This window comes from Wyeomyia smithii, chromosome 2 (genome assembly GCF_029784165.1).
Source record: "Wyeomyia smithii strain HCP4-BCI-WySm-NY-G18 chromosome 2, ASM2978416v1, whole genome shotgun sequence".
Lineage (NCBI taxonomy): Eukaryota > Metazoa > Arthropoda > Insecta > Diptera > Culicidae > Wyeomyia > Wyeomyia smithii.
Genome location: NC_073695.1, coordinates 56,258,826 through 56,281,679, shown reverse-complemented (window position 1 = coordinate 56,281,679; position 22,854 = coordinate 56,258,826). Strand labels below are relative to the sequence as shown.

The 22,854-nt window shown below is 38.9% G+C and overlaps 1 protein-coding gene across 4 annotated transcripts in view; it reads left to right on the top strand.

Annotated features, from left to right (window-relative positions):
* LOC129724791 (band 7 protein AGAP004871) overlaps positions 1-22,854 on the top strand; it is a 281,087-nt gene that overhangs the window by 39,278 nt on the left and 218,955 nt on the right. The window contains exon 1 of one of the 4 annotated variants that reach the window (XM_055679958.1): positions 14,376-15,435. The exons of 2 other annotated variants lie outside the window; for them this stretch is intronic. In XM_055679958.1, the coding sequence (XP_055535933.1) occupies positions 15,306-15,435 (130 nt within the window). In that variant the 5' untranslated portion in view covers positions 14,376-15,305. Of the gene's footprint in view, positions 1-14,375; positions 15,436-22,854 lie in introns of those variants that run through there. One more of the 4 variants, XM_055679959.1, reaches the window with a different exon arrangement.

Here is a 22,854-nt window from a genome sequence, read left to right as displayed (position 1 = left end):
CTTCTGAACAAAATGTTACAACCCTTCTATAAGGCCTCTGTCGTAATAGACGCGAAAAGCGACGCGAACCTATTCGCTCGGCTGTAGGTTAATGTACAGCCATCAGTAGAGCTGTACATTAACCTGCTGCTGAGCGAATCGGTTCGCGCCGCTTTTCGCGTCTACTATGGCAGAGGCCTTAGAGAGAGTTGCTGGCTGATGTATTCACTTCATGCAAGCCTGCTGCTGATGCTTCCCGCTACCACACTGAAACAGCATTTTAGTGAAGGAGTGTCGTTGCATCAGCTGACCCTGCCACTATCGATGCTGATATACCCGCTGCAACAGCTACGCTATGCATAGCCATGCCACAGTTGTGGCCGCTATACGCTGGCCCAACTGCTGAGCAACTGCAACGCTATCCGTAGCCATGCCACAGTTGTGGCCGCCATTGGTATCCGCTGTACCTGCATCTGCAGGCCCTGCTACTATCGATGGTGAGATCCGCTGAAACTGCTACGCTTATCCGCAGCCATGCCACAGTTGTGGCCGCTATCCGCTATCGATTGTACCCACTGCTCGCTCCCGCTGCTGCTAAGGGAGGACTAGCTGTCGTCGCTGTTCAGAACTATTATGAGCGGCTTCGACTAAAACAGGCTCTTATAGGGATGAAAATAGGAATGAATTATTTTTCGTACATGGTGGAATGATATAACTTGAAAAATATTTGTGACTTCATTCTGGCTCAGAGCGATCATTTGATAAGCTCCACCTCTTTTTTCAGTTTCTAAAGTTTTTCCTCAGTTTCGTAGCACGGATGCACAAAAATGATTTCTTGTGAACATTCTGTCGAGCCGGACCGATAGCACTCTCATTGAAGCAACAAAATAACATGTTCTGTGTCGTGTTGTGCAGCTTGGTTGAAGAAAATGTTCCCGTCACCGTGTCGCATGCAAGCAGATTATTGCGTTCAGTAGACAGTAGATAGTGTATCCAGCGAATAAACACCGATGGTGCTCTCACACACGCAACGGTCTTAACCCGTATCTTATTGCGGTTTGTTACATCAAGCGATTTCGTTTGTTCGCTGTTGCGTGTTGCATTATGTTGCAACTTGGCAGCTGGGAGACGACGAAACTCTGTTTATGCTGATTGATTGAATCGACTTCATATTAGCTCTGCATAGTCAAACTAACTGCTTTTGTGAATGCGTACTAACAGGGCAGTTTATTATTCAATGTCGGTTATGCTGATCGCAGCCTTTGCGCTGCCCCTACAGTGGGGGGTTTACTAAATAAAGTGAAAATTAGACAACTACAACAGAATTTGACTGCATCCCGCACAGAATGTCTGCTTGTGTTGATGCCAGAAAATTATTAACCTTCAATTATTTTTTTATTTGCCTTGAAAAAAGCATGTTGCGGTTCAAAATCGGTTGCTAATTACAACCTTTGAGCTGCCCTAACATTGAGGATTAAGATACACGGACAACATGCACTGTGGAAGCTATTTCCCATTCAGTAAATTAGACGGGTGCGACAAATTTGAATTGCTAGGATGCAACACAGAATGCTTGCTTGCGTTGACAAAAATTATTAACTTTCAATGACTTGTTTATTTGCCTTGAAAAAGGCATTATGATTTCCAAAATTGGATTTCCTGATGGCAATCTTCATGCTGCCCCAACACGGGGGGAATCATGGCTGTCTGGCGACACACGTTGAGAAAAACCGCGCTGCTCCTGAGACGTGGTGATCAACCACAGGGCTAGTGCTGCTGTTAAGGAAGGAAGACTGCTGTTGTCGCTGTCTAGAACTATTATGAGCGGCTCCAGCTGAAACAGGCTCTTATATGGGCCAAATAGCATGTTTTCAATTGCAAGGTATATGAACCTGTCGACCGTGCTTGGGAAGCAAGCATATAACGACCAATCAGAGGTCGAATTTTTCGTTTTGACAAGGCTTTACTATTTTCAATAGTACAATAGTGTGAATAATAAAATTACAATTATCTTATTTTGGGAAGAATCTTAGAAGATTTTCCAATCTATTGCTGCAAGAACGAAGGAAATCCATCGAATACTAACCGATTTATTAGCATTTGAAATTGGACATATTTGTCACTTTTTTCGGTTTTAGATTTTCATTTCACATCCCTATGTAGCCGAACTTTCTGAGAGAAGTATTCTACTTCAAAATAATATAAGCGCTCAAACCCTGACAACTTTTTCCATTGTTGAATTTTTTTATTTTCGACCCCAGGCACCTAACTTCCAAATAGACGTAATCCTACGTCAAAAATTTTCTGAGTTGCGTCAGTTCGATTTGATCATGGTGATTGCTATGCATATACTCTGCATGACATTCTCGAACTTCTGCTGTGCTTGACACTGTCAGTCTTGCTCCCAGTTGTTTTTACTAATTATCATCGCACATCTGAGAGAAACTACTGCCAGTCCACTTTATTCTAACAGTGTCAACTAAGCAAACATCAGAAAATTTTTATTTACACTTGAAACTAGAAGTCGAAAATAACTTCCGAGTTATGATGGCACAGCAATACTTGTAGCAATACTTCAAAAAGCTTAAAAAAGTATACTTCTTTTAGTGTGCTTCAAAAAGTATACTTCTTTTAGTATAAACTGAAGCATTAAGAGAGTTCAACTCATAGCAGCCGTTTTACTGGCTGGACTGCAGGCTATATCAAATAAACAGTTTCGTTAAGCTTTATAATAGGATATTCTGAGAAAATCTTTTTTCCATAAGTTCCTGTTTCATCAGTAGTAAGAACAAGTGTCGCTCTGGTTATTCGAGATAGGAGACGAGAGTTCAAACGGATCGATCGCACACGCATATATATATATATATGCAAATTTTGGTTGTACTTATTAAGAATCAAATATGCCTTCCAAATACATGAGAGCATATAATTTTTACGGTTGATGGCTTATTACCGATCTTTAATGCCAGAACGCAATCCGCGAAAAACCTTTTTTTGTAGTTTCACCAGCCATTTCATTCTAGCTGCCCAGTGTCGACATTAGAAACAAGACATCATGGACAAGTCGTTTTGCCTATGTTTCGCCTCAAAAGCTTATCAATATTCAAGTCAGCTCACTTTTGTGTTTCCAACATCACCCTCTACGGACAGGAACAACCTTTCATTTTCCCATCCATTTGAGCTGTGAATGAATGTTTGAGCTGGGCCTCCTACCATCATAATAATTGAATGATATGGAAGTGAAAGAAAATCAATAATCTGCACAGCACTCTTCTATATCTAGATCAAGTGTATCGTCTTTTCGGTTGCGTTCACTGTTCCCACCCGGCCTCAGGAAATCCTTTCGAGCGACGGCTTCGAACTCGACAGCAGCAGCAGCGTCAGGCACTAATTGGTGGCCCGCCAGGACTGCGAAAGCAGCTTTCCCTCACTAACGGATACGGCGATTGCCCATCGGCTGTCCTGTCATGAAAAGCACCAAAGCAATCTTCCAGCACATCCTAGATGATGGTAGCGAGCAGTGTGTTATACCAGCAGCATGGCAAAACATAACGAACAAAAAAAACTGATAACCGATAATATTGTCGGGGTGTTCACTGATGAAGGTATGTGGTTGAAGAGTATCTCATAACAACATTTCAAGCGGTAAATAAGATGTTTTATAAAGCACTTTCGATGTAGATAACGGAGGAAAAAAGTTATCTAAGTTTGTGTGTGTGTGTGTATGTTTAGGCTTTAATAACACACATAAAACGGAACCAACGTGGAAAGGTGCTGGGTTATATTTTCATTCAATAAACATACCAACGATACAAAACATAGTTTTACTTTAGTGAATCCAGTCAATTGGGAAATTGTTTGACATGTATTGTTGCGATAATTTTGCGCTAGTACAAATGGACTAGTAACCATTTGAAACTTAACGATGATATATGATGAAGAGCAAAATCCTACCACAATTTCCAATTGTCAATTCATGAAACATTTCCCAGCCACTATCAGCCGATCGGCCGGAGCATGAGGGCACTTTCTCACCAGGACCAGGATGGTAAGATCTCCGCACCCGATGCTATCGGTTACCGAATCACGTAACGGAACTTTTCAGCAGCACAGGCAGCTGCCAGCGGAGTGAAATGTGCAAATATTTCGCAATGTTTTAGGAATGCTTTTTCCACAGATGGTTCCCGGTTTCGTTATCAAACGTGATGCTCACTCACCTATAAAACGAAGCGGTCGATAGTTTGGGTAACAAGTGCAAGTCGATGCTAGTGGAAAGTGTCACCGGGATAAGGAGGAGTTTTAGTGCTTTAGAGCTGTTGAGATTTGCTTCACCGAGCAACGTCGTTACTTTAGGTGTAAAAACAGTTGGAATGGTCCCTGTGAGCTGCACAGAAGTATCGACTGAAGCTTGATGAGGCACGGTCGCCTTGAACATATTTTATTGAGTAGATAATAAAGTTGAAAGTTACTTTCGAAACGATAGCTTAGCTTTCAAGCGTAAAAAAGTATTGAAGAACAACGATTAGTTTAATCCTTGGAACTCTTTTGAAGTAGAATACTTCTCTCAGGAAGTTCGGCTACATAGGGATGTGAAATGAAAATCTAAAACCGAAAAAAATTAAAAATATGTCCAATTTCAAATGCTAATAAATCGGTTAGTATTCGATGGATTTCCTTCGTTCTTGCAGCAATAGGTTGGAAAATCTTCTAAGATTCCTCCCAAATAAAGATAATTGTAACTTTATTATTCACACTATCGTACTATTGAAAATAGTCAAGCCTTGTCAAAACGAAAAATTCGACCTCTGATCGGTCGTTATATGATTGCTTCCCAAGCACGGTCGACAGAATCATATACCTTGCAATTTAAAATATGCTATTTGACCTATATAAGAGCCTGTTTCAGCCGAAGCCGCTCATAATAGTTCTAGACAGCGACAACAGCAGTCGTCTTCCCTAAGCAGCAGCACTAGCAGTGCAGTGGATACCAGCGATGGCGGAAAGCGGCCACAGCTGTGGCGTAGCAATGGATAGCGCACCAGTTGCAGCGGATTCCAGCAACGATAGCAGCTGGGCCAGCTGATGCAGGGACAGTGAATACCAATGGCAGCGTATAGCGGCCACAACTGTGGCATGGCTATGGATAGCGCACTAGTTGCAGCGGATCGCAGCATAGATAGCGGCTGATGCAGTGAGGTACTTTAGTGAAATGCAGTCTCTGTGCGATAGTGGGCACTAGTAAATGCATTCAATGAAAAGTTTCCAAGAAAAGTTTGTTAGTTTAAGATTATCAATCCTCATTTAACTCTTTAAGGTCTATTATGCCCATATTATGAGCCCATTGTCCAAGTTAAAACCTTATTTTTATTAACTTTATGGAGAAATTTTGATTTGTGCAGCAAAGGCACTTCTACTCATAACTCTGGATTTTTTGGGAATTTTGAAACGAGATTTCGTGGGATGAAACTTAACTAGATTTCGCATCGTTTTCCATCAAAAACTCAAAAATGCAAAATTTTGAGTTGTGCCAGTGTTGCACGAAGCCGACGATATCTTCCGATCACATCTTGGCGTTATCACTGACAGTGCTAATAAAGTATTCCTTGCGATAAAAGAAAACAGTGAAAAGCTGATTTGACACTCCTTTTCAGGACGAAATAAAAACCCGGTGATTGAAGAGTTAATATTTTCCCTTGAGTTAATTAACATTTTTAAATTTGTAAATGTTATAAATTTTACTTTATCTCCGTGTCTCAGAACGTACTGAATTATCTCTTCCTTCCTCCAGCAGGACATTCGAAAAACATCCATTATATGTATAAAAATTACTTTTTCGCATAACCAAAATTTAAAAATTGTCAAGCCCCAATCATGACAAGCAACTTAGTATATTATTGAAAATAATCAATCCTTCAAAATTCGATTGATAGTCAACGTTTATTTACTAGAAAAAATGACTGACACTCAAGCAGCCGGGTTATCTTTCTTGTAAAAGTATTCTACTTCAACCTTGCGGTCGTGACTTTGCACACAACCCTCCTGTGAATTTATTTTTGAATCTAGCTCTTTAATAAATCTCCCAGATTTTTCCGTTTTGTGCTCTATTAGTGGGATACTGATATTTACTCTACTCATTTTTGCTACACGTTGCAAAATTTCACAACACCGGTCCCGGTTAACCGGTATAGGGCCGATCAAATCGATGGAAAAACTGCAAACCAAAATCTTTTTTTATCTTTTATCTTGATATGACTCACGCTCTCATTTAGGTTACAGAGTAAGTTTTTTCAAGTGGATATTGATGTTCTACATAAAAGGTGAGCCAATATAATGCAATCGCAATACTGGATCAATATATGGCACAACAATAAACCATCAGAAAAACAGCAGCCTTATTTTCGGCACCTTTTGCATCGTTTGACATAAAGTGTACAATCGAACGACGTATGGGATGAAGTGCGAACAAAAAGTGCTAAGCGGTAACGCCATATAATCATTAGTAAACTTCTGCCGTTGTTGTCCTGGAAACAAAAAAAAAGGCGGACTGAAATGCACACGGTCCAATAAAGTTAATTGAATTTTTACGACGTGAGTGAAATATCGAATTGAACTGCAACGGATGAGGTAAAAAACCACTGGGAATGAAAAATATAATAATTGTTCCCGTTTTGTTTCCTGATGAGAGAAGGGTAGGATTGGTTACATGATAGCGCAGTGTGCAACTTTGTGCGGTGTGATATTATCCAGTTCAACTTGTCTAGCTTGATTGCTCTGAAATGAGCAATTTTTACGCATAAATTGGCAAGTTTTAATGTATTGCTTTGGTTTCATTTGTAAAGCATCGTAAAGTATTATTGTATCGCAATTATTGAACATGTATTAATTTGGCACAAAACCTTTTTTGCTTAATAAAAAATTCCCCGACCGCACTAGCAAATATAAATATCATCAAAATATCTAGTTTATGTGTTGCTTTGTGGGATGATTGTCACCAGCTTGTGCAAGCAAATATTTCCCACCATTAACACAAATATGTACACACAGAGCCAGCGAGTTGGGTTGTAGATTTCGTTGTGATCACACCCACAGCAACTGAAACTGATACTGGCATACATTCCAGTGTTGTGACCTCGATGTACATTCTCGATCGCCACAATCCACCAACAACGGCCAGGACCGACCGATGATGACTATCCCGTGCCGCTATTGGCTGGCCAGAGAGTGGGAGAAGGTTCAACCCCAAGTCGCACTAGACCCAGACCTATACTCAATTAAGATTTGTTGATATGGAAAACGACTTTCCCCGATGGTTCTTGACACTCTAGCCGTGTGGCGTCGTCGTATGGCGTAGCTGCGGCCCATCAACACCGTCGCACACAGGCCACCCACTGTTGACAGCCTGTCGGGGGTAGCAAGCAGGGGTGGTATGCTCGCATTGCTAGACGTTTGGATACGTTTGATGATATGATGCTGCCATTATTGCCAGCGCTGTTCGGTAATGCTGTTTGGTCGTTTGTCTGTTTTGTTTGTCGAGATTGCACGGTACGATGCGATGGCAATGATGATGCTGATGGGTTCACCATAAATGGGAAGAAATTTACTTTCACGAAATTGCTCACATGTTTGGTATAACTCTCTCGGCAGGGATTCCGCTGGGGGAATCTGTAATAACAACAGAATGGGAATACGATTCACATTTCTCCACACAGCGAGAACGCGAATTCGTAACCGGGTTAAGCAGGTTTTGTCTTCGCTGGCTGAGTATCCGATCTTGTTCGGGATTCAATGTCAGCTCTTTAAATTGCATTTTCGTTTTTGTTTCTTAGTGTCAATATAAAAATCGCAATCGTCGCAGTTTCTCACCTATAACCTATAAGAATTAACTTTTCGTATCAAAAAAAGTGCAAATTACCATGACAAATAATACGATTTTCTTTTTCTTGGTGCTCAATAACTACGGCCGGCTCAAGCTCGAATGTGTTTTCGTTTGCTTGCTATTTTCTTCTCCACATTAGCCACGCCTCAAAAAATTTTTGTTGGCACGACTTAAGATGAGAAATAACAATTTATACATAGAAATACGGAAAATTGAAACCTCGGTTTAAATTCAAATTTTGAACACTTTTTTAGGTCGTGATTCAAATTCCGAACACTTTTGTCTAAAACTTAAAACAACTTTATAGTATCGAGTATTTTTCCCCTTTTTGTCTTATAACATTTTTTTTTGTGTTTATTTTTTGTTTAATCTATTATCAAACTTGCTTTGGAAAAGTTAAAGAGCCTAAATGCGAACGTCTGTTTGTCTGCCTGTCCTATATACTCAAAAACTACTGAATCGATGACCGTGAAAATTTGTACATAGGGGTTTTCGAGCACGGGGAGTGTCACAAATGCATTAGTTTTGCTCTAACTTATAAGCGTAAACAAGGGAGGTAGGTGAATTTGTACTTTATGAACGAGAAAACTCCCTCTCCGATAACCGGGAAAATTTTTACACAGATATTTTTAGTATCAGGAGTATTTTTGCGACGTTACTGTGTCATTTAAAACTTTTCTGTATCTCATTGGCATAGTAATGGAAAGGAGGCTCAGCGATGAAAACTCTTAATGGTTTGAGAGCATCTCTAAATTTGGTATGTAGAATCTATAGAATCTGGCGATTTCAACGACTGTTATCTATTCAATTAATGTGGCAAGTGTTTTCGAATATAAGACGAGGTTTTTCTATATTACTCTGTAATTTGAGACTTTAATAAATCTCAGCGGCGTAGTTTAGCGTGGATGATAATTCTTTAAATCTATTATTGCTACACAACATTTATTCGACACGGCACAATACAAAAAAAAGTTAAACGGCGCCAGTTAAATCCAGTGTCTTATTATTAAGGTATCTTAAAAACTAAAAGCAAATTTTCTGTCCTCGCTGCCGACTACGAGCTAAATTTAATTCTAGAATTAAAACTAACATGTTTTTTTTTAAATGGCCTGGGATGCCATATCTGTGGAAGAACTATCGTCTATCGTCGATAATTTCCCTAAACGATCGAAGGCGTGCGTTGAAGTCAAGGGTGGACATTTCGAGTCCGTGATGTAAATGTTACAAACCATGCTAATGTATCTACATTTTGTATAAATATGTTGTTGTTTAATATTGAAGCAATGAAGTTATGACTAAAACATTGAACACGGATAATTTTTCCTCACCCTGTAGAATATCGTTTTAATCATTTATATAGAAGAAACCTTAAACTGAAAAACCCAAATTAATCCACCTAGCGGTGAGACCCAGCCTTTCCCATTCGAACTTATTATTTGTTAAAAAAGATTTACACGAACACTTCAATTTTTAGAAAAAAAAATACACGCTGGATGCTGGCTGCTGGATTTATTTTCCAGTTTCAATCACGAATTTCTGGTAGCCAACAGCACAACTATACCGAATATTTAAAACATAACATTCACACACATATGAGCATACATACATACACATGTAAATACCTTAAAAGAAATATGTTTCAAATTCATCACGCGGAAAACCCAGATGAGTACTCTTGGTTACCGGAATAAATCCTAAAATGGCCTAATTTTGCCTAATCTGGGTATTTCGACGGCGAAGATGCAGACTTTCAGTTTCTGGAAAACATCTTAAAGTGACCAAATATCATCCGTTATGTGTATTGCGGAAGCTTTATACCCAGAGGCCAGGAATCAATTTAGGACGCCATTTTAAATTTCTAGATAGTAGCTTCCGATTTATGGAAAACAACCTAAAAGCGACAAATATTACGCAATGTTTTTCAGGAACCGGGATAATGCTCGGAAGCCGAGGTGAACTTCATACTTCACTTTGAAACCCAATTTTGCAGCTTCCGGTTTCTAGAAAACTTCCTAAAATTGTCAAATACAATCCAATGAAGGTATATCCACTCTTTGAGTTCTAGAAGATTGATGTTATATATAAAGTAATACTTTAAGTATGTTTGAGACTAATGTTGTGAAAATCGGTCCAACCATTCTGAAAAAAAAAAACTGAGTGAGCTTGAGCAGTCTTTGGAATATGTTTCTCATCAAAAGGTGATTTCTTTATTCTATACATAACGGACAAAGTTATAGTCCAGTAACAATAAAAATCAATAGGGTCTTGTGAGGTTACTAGATCTTCAATATGACGCTAATTTTGAAAAAATTGATTCAGCTAATTCTAAAAAAATGAGTGAGTTTCAAAGCCTCCGGAACACGTTTCTCTTGAAAACTTTCGAACCACATGTTTAATTATTAGCTATGGATTTTCAAGACAGCCCGTTCATTTGACACCTGTTTTGTTTAAATTGGTTGTGTAGTTTCAGAGATAATAAAGTTTCGTGATATTCACATTTTAAAACACGGTGACTAAACTGAAAATCCGATTACAATGAAATTCAATAGAGTGTTGTAAGGCTACTAGACCTTCCATTTACAACTGATTTCGTGAAATTTGGTCAAACCATCGCAGAGAAAAGTGAGCGAGTTTAAGCAGGTTTAAATATAAGCTTTGCGTTTTAACGTGATTTCACATTTTTATAAACAACGGATAAAGTTACCATACATACATACAGAAAATGCTCAGCTCGTCAAACCGAGTCGAGTGATATATGACATTCGGCCCTCCAGAGCACTTTCATACCTTTAGTTTTTGCAGTGATTGCTATACCTTTCTAGGAAAAAGGCAAAAAGAAAGATTTTAGCTTTTCAACCATTCCTGTGAATTTTGGTCTAGCAAAGATAAAAGTGAGTCAAAAGGCCGCAGAGTTATTGCTCACTGGGTTCGTCGTATATACATTTACTTACGGCAAAGCTGCTTTAATGTCTCTGAAAATTTTACGCACTTCCGACTAAGCTAGAAGCACCAAAATTCACACGAACGATGACACCCCGTTAAGCATTCAGACGCAAAGCATACGGACGCGAGGTATAGTACGCTAGGCATAAAGCACGGTACGCATACGGACACATGACATATGAACCCGAGGCCAAATAAACGCGAGGCCGAATGGACGCGAGGGCGAATGGACGCAAGGCCGAATGTACGCAAGGCCGAATGAACACAAAGCCGAGGGAAAGTAAGGCGGAATATGGTATTATCGTCATCATCATCACAGTCCTCTTTCAACAACATGTATTTCACTTCAAAGTGTTATTTGGAAAGCACTCGCTGTTCGAGCCAATGCTGCCATTACTCGCTACCGCTCGTTCGGACTTAACTGAAGGAAAGAAACTCTGTTTTAGTAGACCTAGCAAACCAGTAGATCAGTCGTTTGCGTGCGAGAGGCCGCCGCTTCCGACGACAGGTCGGCGGCCGGGCAGACTGCGGAAACAACGGCGGCTTAGTACCGCCTCGGTTCCTTGCCCTCGGTTATGCGTCTTCGCCGCATGATTCAAAAAGAAAATATTTTACCCATCCTAAAACCTTTAGGAATATATTTACACTTGAACAACATACGCAGAGTAAAAAATAACTGAGTTAGTAGGGAAACTGCTCCATTATTCACCTCATTAAGCCGATATTCATGAATAATGCACGGATTAAACACCAAATTTTCACAAAATCATTGAACAAATAAACAAAATACGCTAACGTGCTCCTATGGAATCGTTCAGCATTGTATATTTAGTAAACTTAGCAAGATTTATCCTGAATTTTGTAAAACAAACCATTTTCACAACGCTTCCATATCCATCTCAAAACTTGAATCACTGCTCAATTATTCATCTCACGACGCCCCTATATTCATCACACTGTTAATCATAAATGAATCACATTATCATAAATGAGCGTAGTCGCAGCCCATCGTAGTAGGTTACCCAGATATCCGCTGTAGTTGTTTACATGCAAAATTGGCAACCTAGGTAACCACTGCAGTGCTCTCGGTTTATGTCAATTATGTCGGAATAATTCAATATTTTCAGTATGATTTATTCGTAATAACAGAAACTGATTTGGCAACTTTTGATTTTCTTCAACGCAGTGAAAACAAATAAAAATACATACAGTTGAAATTTAGGAATTGTAGAAATTCATCTCATATATTTCTGCTGATTCAAACTTATTTTTGGAGATTTGAGGTGAACATTTTAAAGATTAAAGTATTCTTAGGGTAGTGAGTGGTTTTTTTTAGTGATTAAAATAAAAAGTGGTCCGCTAGTGATGAAAGAAACTTTGGTTTGCTGCTGAACGAGTCCCTTTGTAGCCGTATAGAGCGATGCGCGGATTTCGTTTTCTAAGGTAGGTGATTGAATTAAATAAGTTTTCGAGTGTAGATGCCCGAATATAATATCAAATTAAGAGCTTTTGAGTGAGTTTTTGAGGATTCTACTTTATGAGAAATCTAAAGTGAACTAAGAAGAGTCCATTCCATGGATTAGCAGATTGGTTTAGTTAGAAAATATGTGTTTTTTCTTGTTTTCAATTGTGTTTTCATGTTGTATGAGCTGAATATATGGGCTGAGATGAATAATGAAGCAGTTCTCCTATATTACTCATTGAATGACGCTATTAGTTAATCATCAAACGTGCGACATGTTTTAATTTTCAATAGACATTCTGAAATAGATGTTGCAAATCTGGGACTTACAGTGACGAAAATTGGATTATTTATTTTTGTTACAATCTGAGTTTTAAGGCAAATTTCTTCTCGCTCTTGTTGTCCAGTGTTAAGCGAAAAAAAAAGTTGCTTTTAAGCACAGGATAAGTTGCTCTAAAAAGATAATAGCTTTTTACCTATTCCTGTAAATTTTGGTGCCTCTGGTGAATGTGAGGTCTCAAAGAAATTGCTCGCCGGGTTCGTTGCTTTCACGTTTGCTTACATTTTAGGGTGTTATTCATCAAAATAAGACTAATAATCACTCTGATCAACTTCTCCTGCTGAAGACAAAATCACGAACTGCCTGTAACATACAGTGCTTCCGAGCAACCATACAGTTACCAGTTTTATGTGCAAACAGAGAAAGAAGCGTGTTGTGCCACAGAGCTTGATTTTGCTTATTGTTTGCGGGCTAGTTATGTGCTTTCACCGCACATCCTGTTGATACCCATCGGAATTTATGCTACACGCCTTCGTTCGGAATCCGTTTTAAATTTCTACCTTCGTGTGCAGTTTTGAAGCTGCTAGTACGGTTCAGCACAGCACAGCAACAGTAGCAGTCAGCGGTGTGTCTGGTGTGTTGTTCAACAATAAAGAATTCCTCTGTCTACCTTCCGGGCTTGCTGGTACAGTTCGGTACATTCGATTGTAGCAGGCAGGCACCAACCACACGGTATATGCCATGGGTACAGATTTAATGGCGATTGACGCTAATCGAAAGCACCACGTGTGTGTGGCAACATCAGATGTAAGGCTGTGGGTCGAATCGTATTTGGATTTCTCTCAAAAGACACATAAAAGGGTTTTTTTCTTGGGTCACAGGCCTCTTGTGCCTTTCGTAAGCTGTTGGTTCAGTTTGGAGATTCCCATCCTCCCTTTATCCGGAGGATCTGGTATACACCCACATAGCACTTTAGCGCACCGGGAGTGAAGAGGCAAGGGGGGAAACCTGCTCTGTTGGTACGCTAGTTGGATTCGCCGTGCACGAGTTGATAAAGGATACACTAGTGGATTTGCCATTCGCTGTTTTGTTGATGCTGATGCGATGTGTAGTATTTGGGCCAGAAGGGAAGCACGCATGCGTCGGATCGAGTTTTTCCGTGCTCTCGTTCTCCGCCGCTCGGAGTCCCACTGGTGTGCTTTGTTTTCGTGTACGTTGCACACTCGGCTCAAAGCGTGCGAAAAATGGTTCGTTTTGTCGTATCCCTAATAGTCTATTACTAAATTTTTATTTTCATTTTTATCTTGTTTCAAACTTCGCTCAGGAGCTGTAGATCTCAAATAACTATGATGAAAATATAAACCATGCGGCTCCATTATATTTTACTTGATGGAGGCGCTTTATTAATTACATCTACAGACTAATGACTGCGAAAATCCATAAGAAAACAAATACCTACTATCGAAAAGAAAAAATAAAACACAAATCAATGAAAAAAATACAAACGAGTGAAACTATAATGCCAAAAAAAAAAAGTGGAACGTTGCAATTGTTAAACCGAATGCGAAAATTTTCCAAGTCACACTCGCGCTCGCAGCTTACTTCTGGCTAGGCACCTGTTACGCCCATGCTAGCCAGCAAATTTTACCGCAAAATGTGTCCTCCTCTGCCACAGTGCGCTCACTATGCTCCACACCTCGATAATGGACCGAATACGAAAGGATAGATAAACTCTCTCTCTTGGGTTCGTCGTCGTCGTCGTCATCGTCGTCGTCGTCGTCGTCGTCGTTGGATGAAAGCACGTTGCACGTTCCTCGAGCCCTTTTTATGCTTCGTTTATGTATGTGTATACATGGGGCATGCTGGCTGTTAGTCCGTGGTACGGCGCGTATATGGTAGAGCCAGAGTAATACAGGCTGCCTACAGCAAGCGTATTGTGATTTCGGGAACCGGAACCAAACTGCCAGCCAGCCAGCCAGTCGACGTTCGTGTCCTTTGCCGAGAAAAGGTGCATGAATATTGTATGTACGCAGATTCCTTGTCGCCTTTTGTCATCGTTGAGTAGTACCACGCTCTCGTTTGCGTTTTTGCGGTTCGATTCTGTCGTATCCCTCGCGGAACAATAGGTCCAGTCGGTGTCGTCTTCGGCGTCGTCGGGGTTCAACCCAGATATCTACAGTTATAGTGGAAGGCAAGTGAAGTGAAACAGCCACAGTTTGTCTGCATTTGGCGGAACGTTGCCAGGTGAGGGAGTATATTATAAAGCACAGTTCATCGGCAGCTTTGTTCGCAATTCGGCGCGCGTAGTGAATCTTTTGCATTCCTGCGGAAAGCTGAAGTTTGTTATAAAGTTTTACAAGAGCTGCACGTGATAGTCTCCGGTTCAGACGGAGCAGTAAAGTTCAACTGGAAATGCTTTAAGTGATTCCGATGCCTTTCAGCGCGTGTTAAAGTTGATCCCACGGCGGTAATTCGGGTGATATTTTATTGGAGGTGTGTTCCCGTTTTGGATTCATATGAATATCTAACGGTCGCATAAATTACATCCTACCACAACCAAAGGGTGGGTAAACAGTGGGAAGTTAAGGTGTGATTTAAATAAATTGTAGCTCGGTAGTTATCAGCTAGCGTTCAGCTATTTCACTACGGGAGGCACAGGAAGTGACAATTCAGTTCCAGCAGTTTGGAACTAATCACACGAATACACATCCACACATAAATTCACTTCTGTCAGGCTGCATTCACATATGCCAGAACTGTGCTGAATGGCACCCACTATCAATCCCGCGACGCATCCGATCAAAATGCTCCAGTTTAACACCAACAATAACTCCCGTGGCAGTTCGGCACGGCGTCCGGATACAACGGCCTCAGGATCGTCCATGTATACCGCAGGTGGGTCCCTGTTACTTCCCCATATGAGTTTTGTTTCTCTTTTCCTGTAGGTATGTGTGTGTTTACACTCGCTGTTGATTCTGTGGCTAATAAATTGTGGCGTGGGGTTGCCAGCCGGAGGAAAATATTTGTTGCAGGAAAGGCAATAAACTTTAGCCGTTTTGGGAAAGTAATCAAAGTTTGGGTAAACTTATTTCGTGTGTGTATTTTATGATTTGAAGACAGTACACGTTTCCTCTTAGTTGATTAGCTAAAGTGGGATTGCGTGTTCCGAATGTTACGAGGCGTGGCCTCTGGGTTCACTTTTTGCACTAAATGAATGACAAACTTTTCGTGGGACAACACGGAAAAGTGTGTTACAGAGTTTAAGAAAATTATTGCCCAAGTGGCTGCAGGAAGGAACCGAGCACTGAAAAATAATAAATATATGTAAACTTTGTTCCAAAAGTTTGCAATGCTTATCTGCTGATTTGCATAAAATACTTTACCCCTAACCAACCGTTCTTTTTACTTGGCCGTTCAATTTCAGCTTCACTTTCTGTACTAGGCCTGTGTATTTACCCGTGGTCTCCAGTAAAACATGGTCCAAATTTGTATTTTTTCTTGCCTGACTGGTATACCAACACCAGCAAAAGCGAAGGGAGCACACAATGCGCAACAGCCCAATGCAAATGAGTTTTGGCTGCCGCTAGGAAGCGGGAGGCGTTCGCCCCCGTTAGCGATTGACCCCTCAAGAATCAGACGCTCTGGCGGAGTAGTATTAGTCAGTAGTGTTGTGTTGAAATTAGCATGAAAAATAACCGTAAGCATTAGATAAATGGTGCGTAAAAACTTCGCAGAATTGTCTGCTTTTATTGCATTTACTTGATGCTTCAACATAGGAATGGTTTAATTCACGAAGCATGCCTTACGTCCAAATCGATGAACGAATGACAATTTTTCTATGATTATCGGTTTGTGTGTCAATAATTTCTACTATTGCATCAATATCAATAAATTTAGTACAAAGTTTAGGATAAAAGTCATAACTGATGTTAAAACGAGTGTCCAAAGTTGTCCCTGTGATCAAACATAATTACAATTCTCTAACCAAAGTTCTTTGAGGAGGGGCGTGACTATTGACCTTGACATCGCGTGTAGGGCCTATTATGGTATCAGACACGTTTTTTCTATAGAAAAAGCAAAACTTTATTTCGGTACGTTCTGGTGCTGAGGAACAGAAAATCAGTTTCGTAAATTATACATCATAGAATCGATGTTAATATAAGAGTTTGCAGTAAAATATTAGTAATTTGTAAAAAAAATCTGAGAAAAGTATCAGCTGAAATAATATAAAGTTTGTTACGATATTGAAAACAAGTTCTCAGGGCGGGAACGTTTGAAAAACGGCTAAAATGTTCAAGGGGGGAGCTATATTATATTAGAAATATGCGTTATATTAGAAATTTGAAAAATATATAAAATATCCCAACCAAGTCAAATTTCCTAGCTTATCAAGGCAGCATTCAAAAAATTGCATCCGTCGTTTTTTTAAATAATTTTCTATATAACTAAAAAAGAAGCGCAAGAGGTGCAGCCTACAAGCAACTAACAGTTGCTGTGATCAGCACGCAGTGTCGAAAGCCGCAATATCTAACGATGTTTACTATTACTCTCATTGTCCTTTGGTATTTGGGACGCGGAGTTGCATATATCTACATACAGGGGATAGACAAAATGATTGAGACAGGCAAAATTTTGACAAAATTCAAACGATCAGAACTTCATGAAAAATGATTCAATTTTGACGAAACGGGTCCCATTTTATTGGAAAACTATCCTACTTTCCAAATATTATGTGATGACTTGATGCGGCCGATGGACACCAGAAATGTTCCGGATTTTGGAAGTGTGTGTCAAAATGTTCATTTTTGCAACGCTTAGAACTTTTTCTGACAGCTAGTTTCTTGTAGATTTCAATATTGCCAATAAACCAGAATTCATTCCGAGTTCATTGATACCCAAAGGTTGAAAATCCGTCAAGGAACCATCGAGATACGAATTATTTAATTATGAGTGTTGTTTTTGGCAGGTTTTTTTCTGTTGGGTGCATACATATGTATTCCATTGCGGCCAGTTAGTAGCTTTGTGCAGTATCTGAGGCCCTAAATATTGTCAATGTACTGGTAAGAGCGGCAAACATAATGAGTGGTAGGCCTCTGTCGTAGTAGACGCGAACGCGAGCGATGGGGCGAGAAACTTGCCGTAGGTAAATAAACAGCTCTCTTTACGGCTGTTCATTTACCTACGGCAAGTTTCTCGCCCCATCGCTCGCGTTCGCGTCTACTATGACAGAGGCCGTAGTGTAGTTTCATATATAAAATGTACGAGGCACCCGACTGGGTGGTAGTTGCGACGTCACAATCGTAATTTTTGTTCGGTAAGTTCGTGATGCGACGTCATCACTTTCCATCCATCCGGAATTCAAGGAATTGATGGAATGGTAAGCGGATTTCCAACAATCAGTATACACTCAACTCTCCTTCACTCGATATTATGTGTCTCGATAATCTCCTTAACTCGATGAATATCCAGAGTATTTGGGCCACTGTACTCATATTTTTTTTCTAGAATTTACCTCTATAACTCTATACCCTCGCTAGCTCGATGATCCCTGTCTTTTCGAAATCGAGTTAGGGAGAGTTAACTGTAATACCATGGATGTTTACTTGTATGAGTGACACAAGCGATTTCACAAATTTCTACTCATATTTAAATATTTCAATAAAAAGGGAACAAATACTGTTTCATTGCATCATTGTTTACTTTTAAAGAATTGAAGCAATGTCATTCGTGCTAACGGAATTTCAACCTGGCAGCATAGTCGGTGCCCGTGAAGCAGGTGCTACGATTGCCGAGACCTGTAAATTGGTTGGAGTGTCAAAAGCCACGGAGGTCGTCGACTTCTGGGTAGACCCCGCACTCGTTGGATGTGTGCTGTCGACGAGGATGCACGCGAAATAGGTGTTAGGGGCGATTGGAGGATAGCAGCCCAAGACCGAGGGACATGGCGACGTATTCTGGATGCGGCACTGGATCGATAATCGGTCTATCGCCTTAAAAGTAAAGTAAAGTAAGTAAGTCAAAAGCTACGGTTTGCAGAGTTATGCGAGAATTCATCAAAGGGATAACATACCGTTGGAGAAAATTCGAAGACTGTACGAATCGATCCCTAGGAGGATTCAAGCGGTTCTTGCAGCTAATGGTGACCCTACTCCGTGCTAAGAAATGAAGTACAGTAATTTCAAATTGCTCTTTTGCATATCCGAAATCCTAAACACATCCATTTCTCTTTTCAGAAGTGGTTTTTATGGCATACTACTTGTACAGAGTGGTGTTTATTATTTCCGAAAATCCTTCTTCCACAAAAATGGCTACATCTCGATGGTCCCTTGACGGATTTTCAACCTTTGGGTATCAATGAACTCGGAATGAATTCTAGTTTATTAGTAACATAGAAATCTACAAGAAACTAGCTGTCAGAAAAAGTTCTAAGCGTTGCAAAAATGATCATTTTGACACACACTCCTAAAATCCGGAACATTCCCGGTGTCCATTGACCGCATCAAGTTCTCACATAATATTTGGAAAGTAGGATAGTTTTCCAGTAAAATGAAACTTGTTTCGTCAAAATTGAATCATTTTTCGTAAAGTTCTGACCTTTTGAAAATTGACAAAATTTTGCCTGTCTCAATCATTTTGTCTACCCCCTGTACATTATTGAAATTTTGCATCCTTTAAGTAAATTGAAATTTTACTCTTTCCATTTTGCTGACATCTAATCTTTTTAGGTGGGAGTGTAATGTAATTGAAGCATAAAAAAGATGAACAAAACCATATACCAAACAATAACACTAGTCAACACAGGTTTTGACCTAGAGCTATTATAGTTTTTTAACCAGGGTTTGTACGTCAAAAGGCCGTAGAGTAATTGGTTCGTCGCTTCTACGGTTGCTTACGAGAAGACTCTATTTAAGTGTTTGAAAATTTTACGCACTTCTGAGCTAGCTAAGACGTCGTACGCAAATATTGTACTGCAGACTCAACCTCTCTTCATATGTAACGTAATTTGCGTACGTCGCCTAAGGGTACCAAAATTGCACAGGAACGGTAAAAAAATATTTATTTTAAAAAGCAAAAAAGGTCGATGAAAGCGAAAAAACATTTTTTCCTGTGAATTTTGATACTCCTGGCCAAGTTGGAAATGCGCCAAATCTTCGGAGGCTTAAATGAAGTTTTCCCGTAAGCAAATAGAGAAGCGACGAACTCGGCGTGCAATACCTCTGCGGCCTTTTGACGCACATCTGCATTCACTAGTGGCACCAAAATCCACAAAAATGGTTAATAAGCTATAATTGCAAATGCACGCTCGGATTTCTTGAATGAGTAGAATGTTATATGTAAACAATACTGGTCAACAAAAGCGAAATAAAATGCCTTTAAGCTCAAAAAAGTTACCCATAGTACATTATAATACAACAACAACTAACCGATTAACATGTGTTTTTTGCGCGATTTTTTTTCGAGGTTTTTTACACGAATTTTCGAATTACGTGTTTTTTGCGATATTTTTTCATGAGGTTTTTTTACGCAATTTTTTCCTGCGGTACTGCTGTAATTCAGACGGGTTGAGAAAAAAATGACTAAGTGCTTATTGAGTAAAAGACTTAGTCAAAAATAAACCCTTCGCACTTTGATGATCGATGATCGTAAAAGAGGACAATTTTGAATACAAGTCGTAAAAATAATACACACGGATTTTCAAATTAACACGTTTTTTCATGAAGTATGTATCCCCCACGTAAAAAATCCTTACAAATTTTAAATTACTCGCTGGGGTACAAATTGCTCGCTATAGTCCACGAAAATACTCTCAGTAGTCACGTATAAAAGCTAGCATGCAGAAATAACCGATTACTGCAACAAAAGGACGGTTGACTTTTCAAAGAAACTGGCACGGCCATCAGCCGGCAGAATAGCGGCTGATTTGGCGCAGCAAGGCTGAGCAGGCGACGCATTCGATCGCAGCGTTCCACAGAAGGCGGACCAACCGGCGCACACTGTTTCCAAAACTGCAAAAACGTGATCGAAATTATTTTGACCCAAAAAAATTGATGTTAGAGCCATAGTGCCCCAAGGAAAGTTAATCCATTAATTACTCTTCATTTTATAGAAGTTGCAATTTTGTGATTAATCCACTAAACAGTGAGAAACGAAGTTTACTTTCTTCATTCTTGCATATAAAAATTCACTTTGTTCAACAAAGTTGAAGCAAATTATATTAAAAAACAACTTCGTCAAAGACACTATACTTCTATCTGCCTATTTAAGTTGACTTTTGTGAAGTTTTCTACAGATTGCCACTAAAAATCATTGTTTTAATATATTAATATATACAATTATTCAATGTTCCACAATGTTGTTTGCTATAACAAAACAAACAATTTCATCGAAGAAAGTATATATTTATCTCTCATATTCCTTTGGTTATTGACGACTTTTATTAAAGCAATGCAACATTGTAGATTATTGAAAAAATTGAAGTATAGTGTATTCGACAAAGTTGTTCCTTATAAAATGTGCGAAAACTTTACTCAGCAAAGTGGATTTTCATATGCAAAAATGAGAAAAATAAAATTTCTTTCCCACTTTTAGGTAGATTAATCACAAAATTCCAACTTCTGCAAAATGGAGAATAATGATTAGAACAACTTTGCTGAAGACACTACGACACTACTAATTATTTTTTGTGTTTTTGAGTAGGAAATAAATTAGCGCATTATTCTAGTAAAAATCGTCAATAACCAACAAAAAATATGTGAGATAAAAATAAACTTTTTTCGAAGAAATTGTTTATTTTGTCATAGAAAACAACAGTGTAGAACATTGGAAAATTGTTGAAAAGCGCTATAAAAAGCTAAATAGAAAAAAAAAGATTTTTAGGGGAATCTATGGAAAACTTTACAAAAGTCAATTTAAATAGAGAGATAGAAGTATGGTGCCTTCAACAAAGTTGTTTCTAAAATGAGATAATGAGAAAAGTAGTACTCGTTTCTCACTGTTGGGTGGATTAATCATGGAATTGCAACTTCTATAACATGGAGAATAGTTAATGGAACAACTGAGGACGTAACGGTTCTAAAATGAATTTTTTTGAGTCAAAATAACTTCGATCTCGTTTTTGGAAACAGTGTGCGGCGGACAGCAGCACTGCATGCTGAACATGTCCGAACATGTTAGTAATATCATCGGTAAATGGCGATCCAAAATCAATGCTTTTCTTCAAGAGTTGAAAGAGAGTTATTACTGAAATTTACACATTTCTTACCATTAAAATGATTAACTAACTCCAATCGAGTGAAATCTCAAACCTATTGCAAAAAATATATTGACACAAGGCAGGCTGTTGTAATTCTTCGTTGACCTTGCGGTCGTGTCTCATAAACAACCTTATCAATTTTAACAGGACGTACAGTTTTAAAGGTGAAATATTCGAACATCGTAGAAGATTTTGGAGATGGCATCTATCGAAACCATGGACCTCAAATTTTTTTATCTTCACTAAAACACGTAAATTATGTAAAATATAAGAAAAAAATAAAATATGTAGAATATGTTAATTCTGTAAAATATGCTATAATGCATTTTTTTATTTGAATAAAGCTTTGTGCTTCTACAGATATTTGGACCATTCTAATTTAAGTGTTGTTTTTTAACAGGACGTATCAGTTTTAAAAATAAAATATTAGAACTTCGTAGAAGTTTCATTAGGTGAAAAATTTCTAAAACATGTACCTATTTTGATTAATTTTGATCTTGACTAAACTGTTGTCTATTTTTGTTCACACAACATTTATTTGACACGGCACAAAACTGTTGTCTATGAACGAGTTGTAGGAAATTGATCTCCAGAATCGAAAAATATACACTAAATAAATTACTACTAATTTTCAAAAAAATGTTGAACCCTGTAAAATAGATATCATTTAGAAACATTGAAAAATTGTAGCACAAAAAATTTTTGAATTTTTATTTTTCGGAAGAATATATTTTTGGGTCATATCAGGAACTGATGTTTTTAAAGTTAATAATGATTTGTTATCTTAAATAAATTGGAAATGCTCTTAGTAAACATATCTCTCGGTGCAGCATTTTCAGGAGGAAAATATTCAATTTACTGCTTTACTTTTTGAATTTTTATTTTTTTGATTAATTCACATGAGCGAAAAGTTTGACGGAGCTGAGTTTAGCCTGCAGCGTTTCAATAAGTTTACCAAATGTCTGGTTTGTTATTCTCCCCAATTAACCGCTCACTTCTTTTCCAGCATGACCGAAGCGTGTAACAATTTTTTGCACCACACTTCTTTCTTCTTCTTTGTG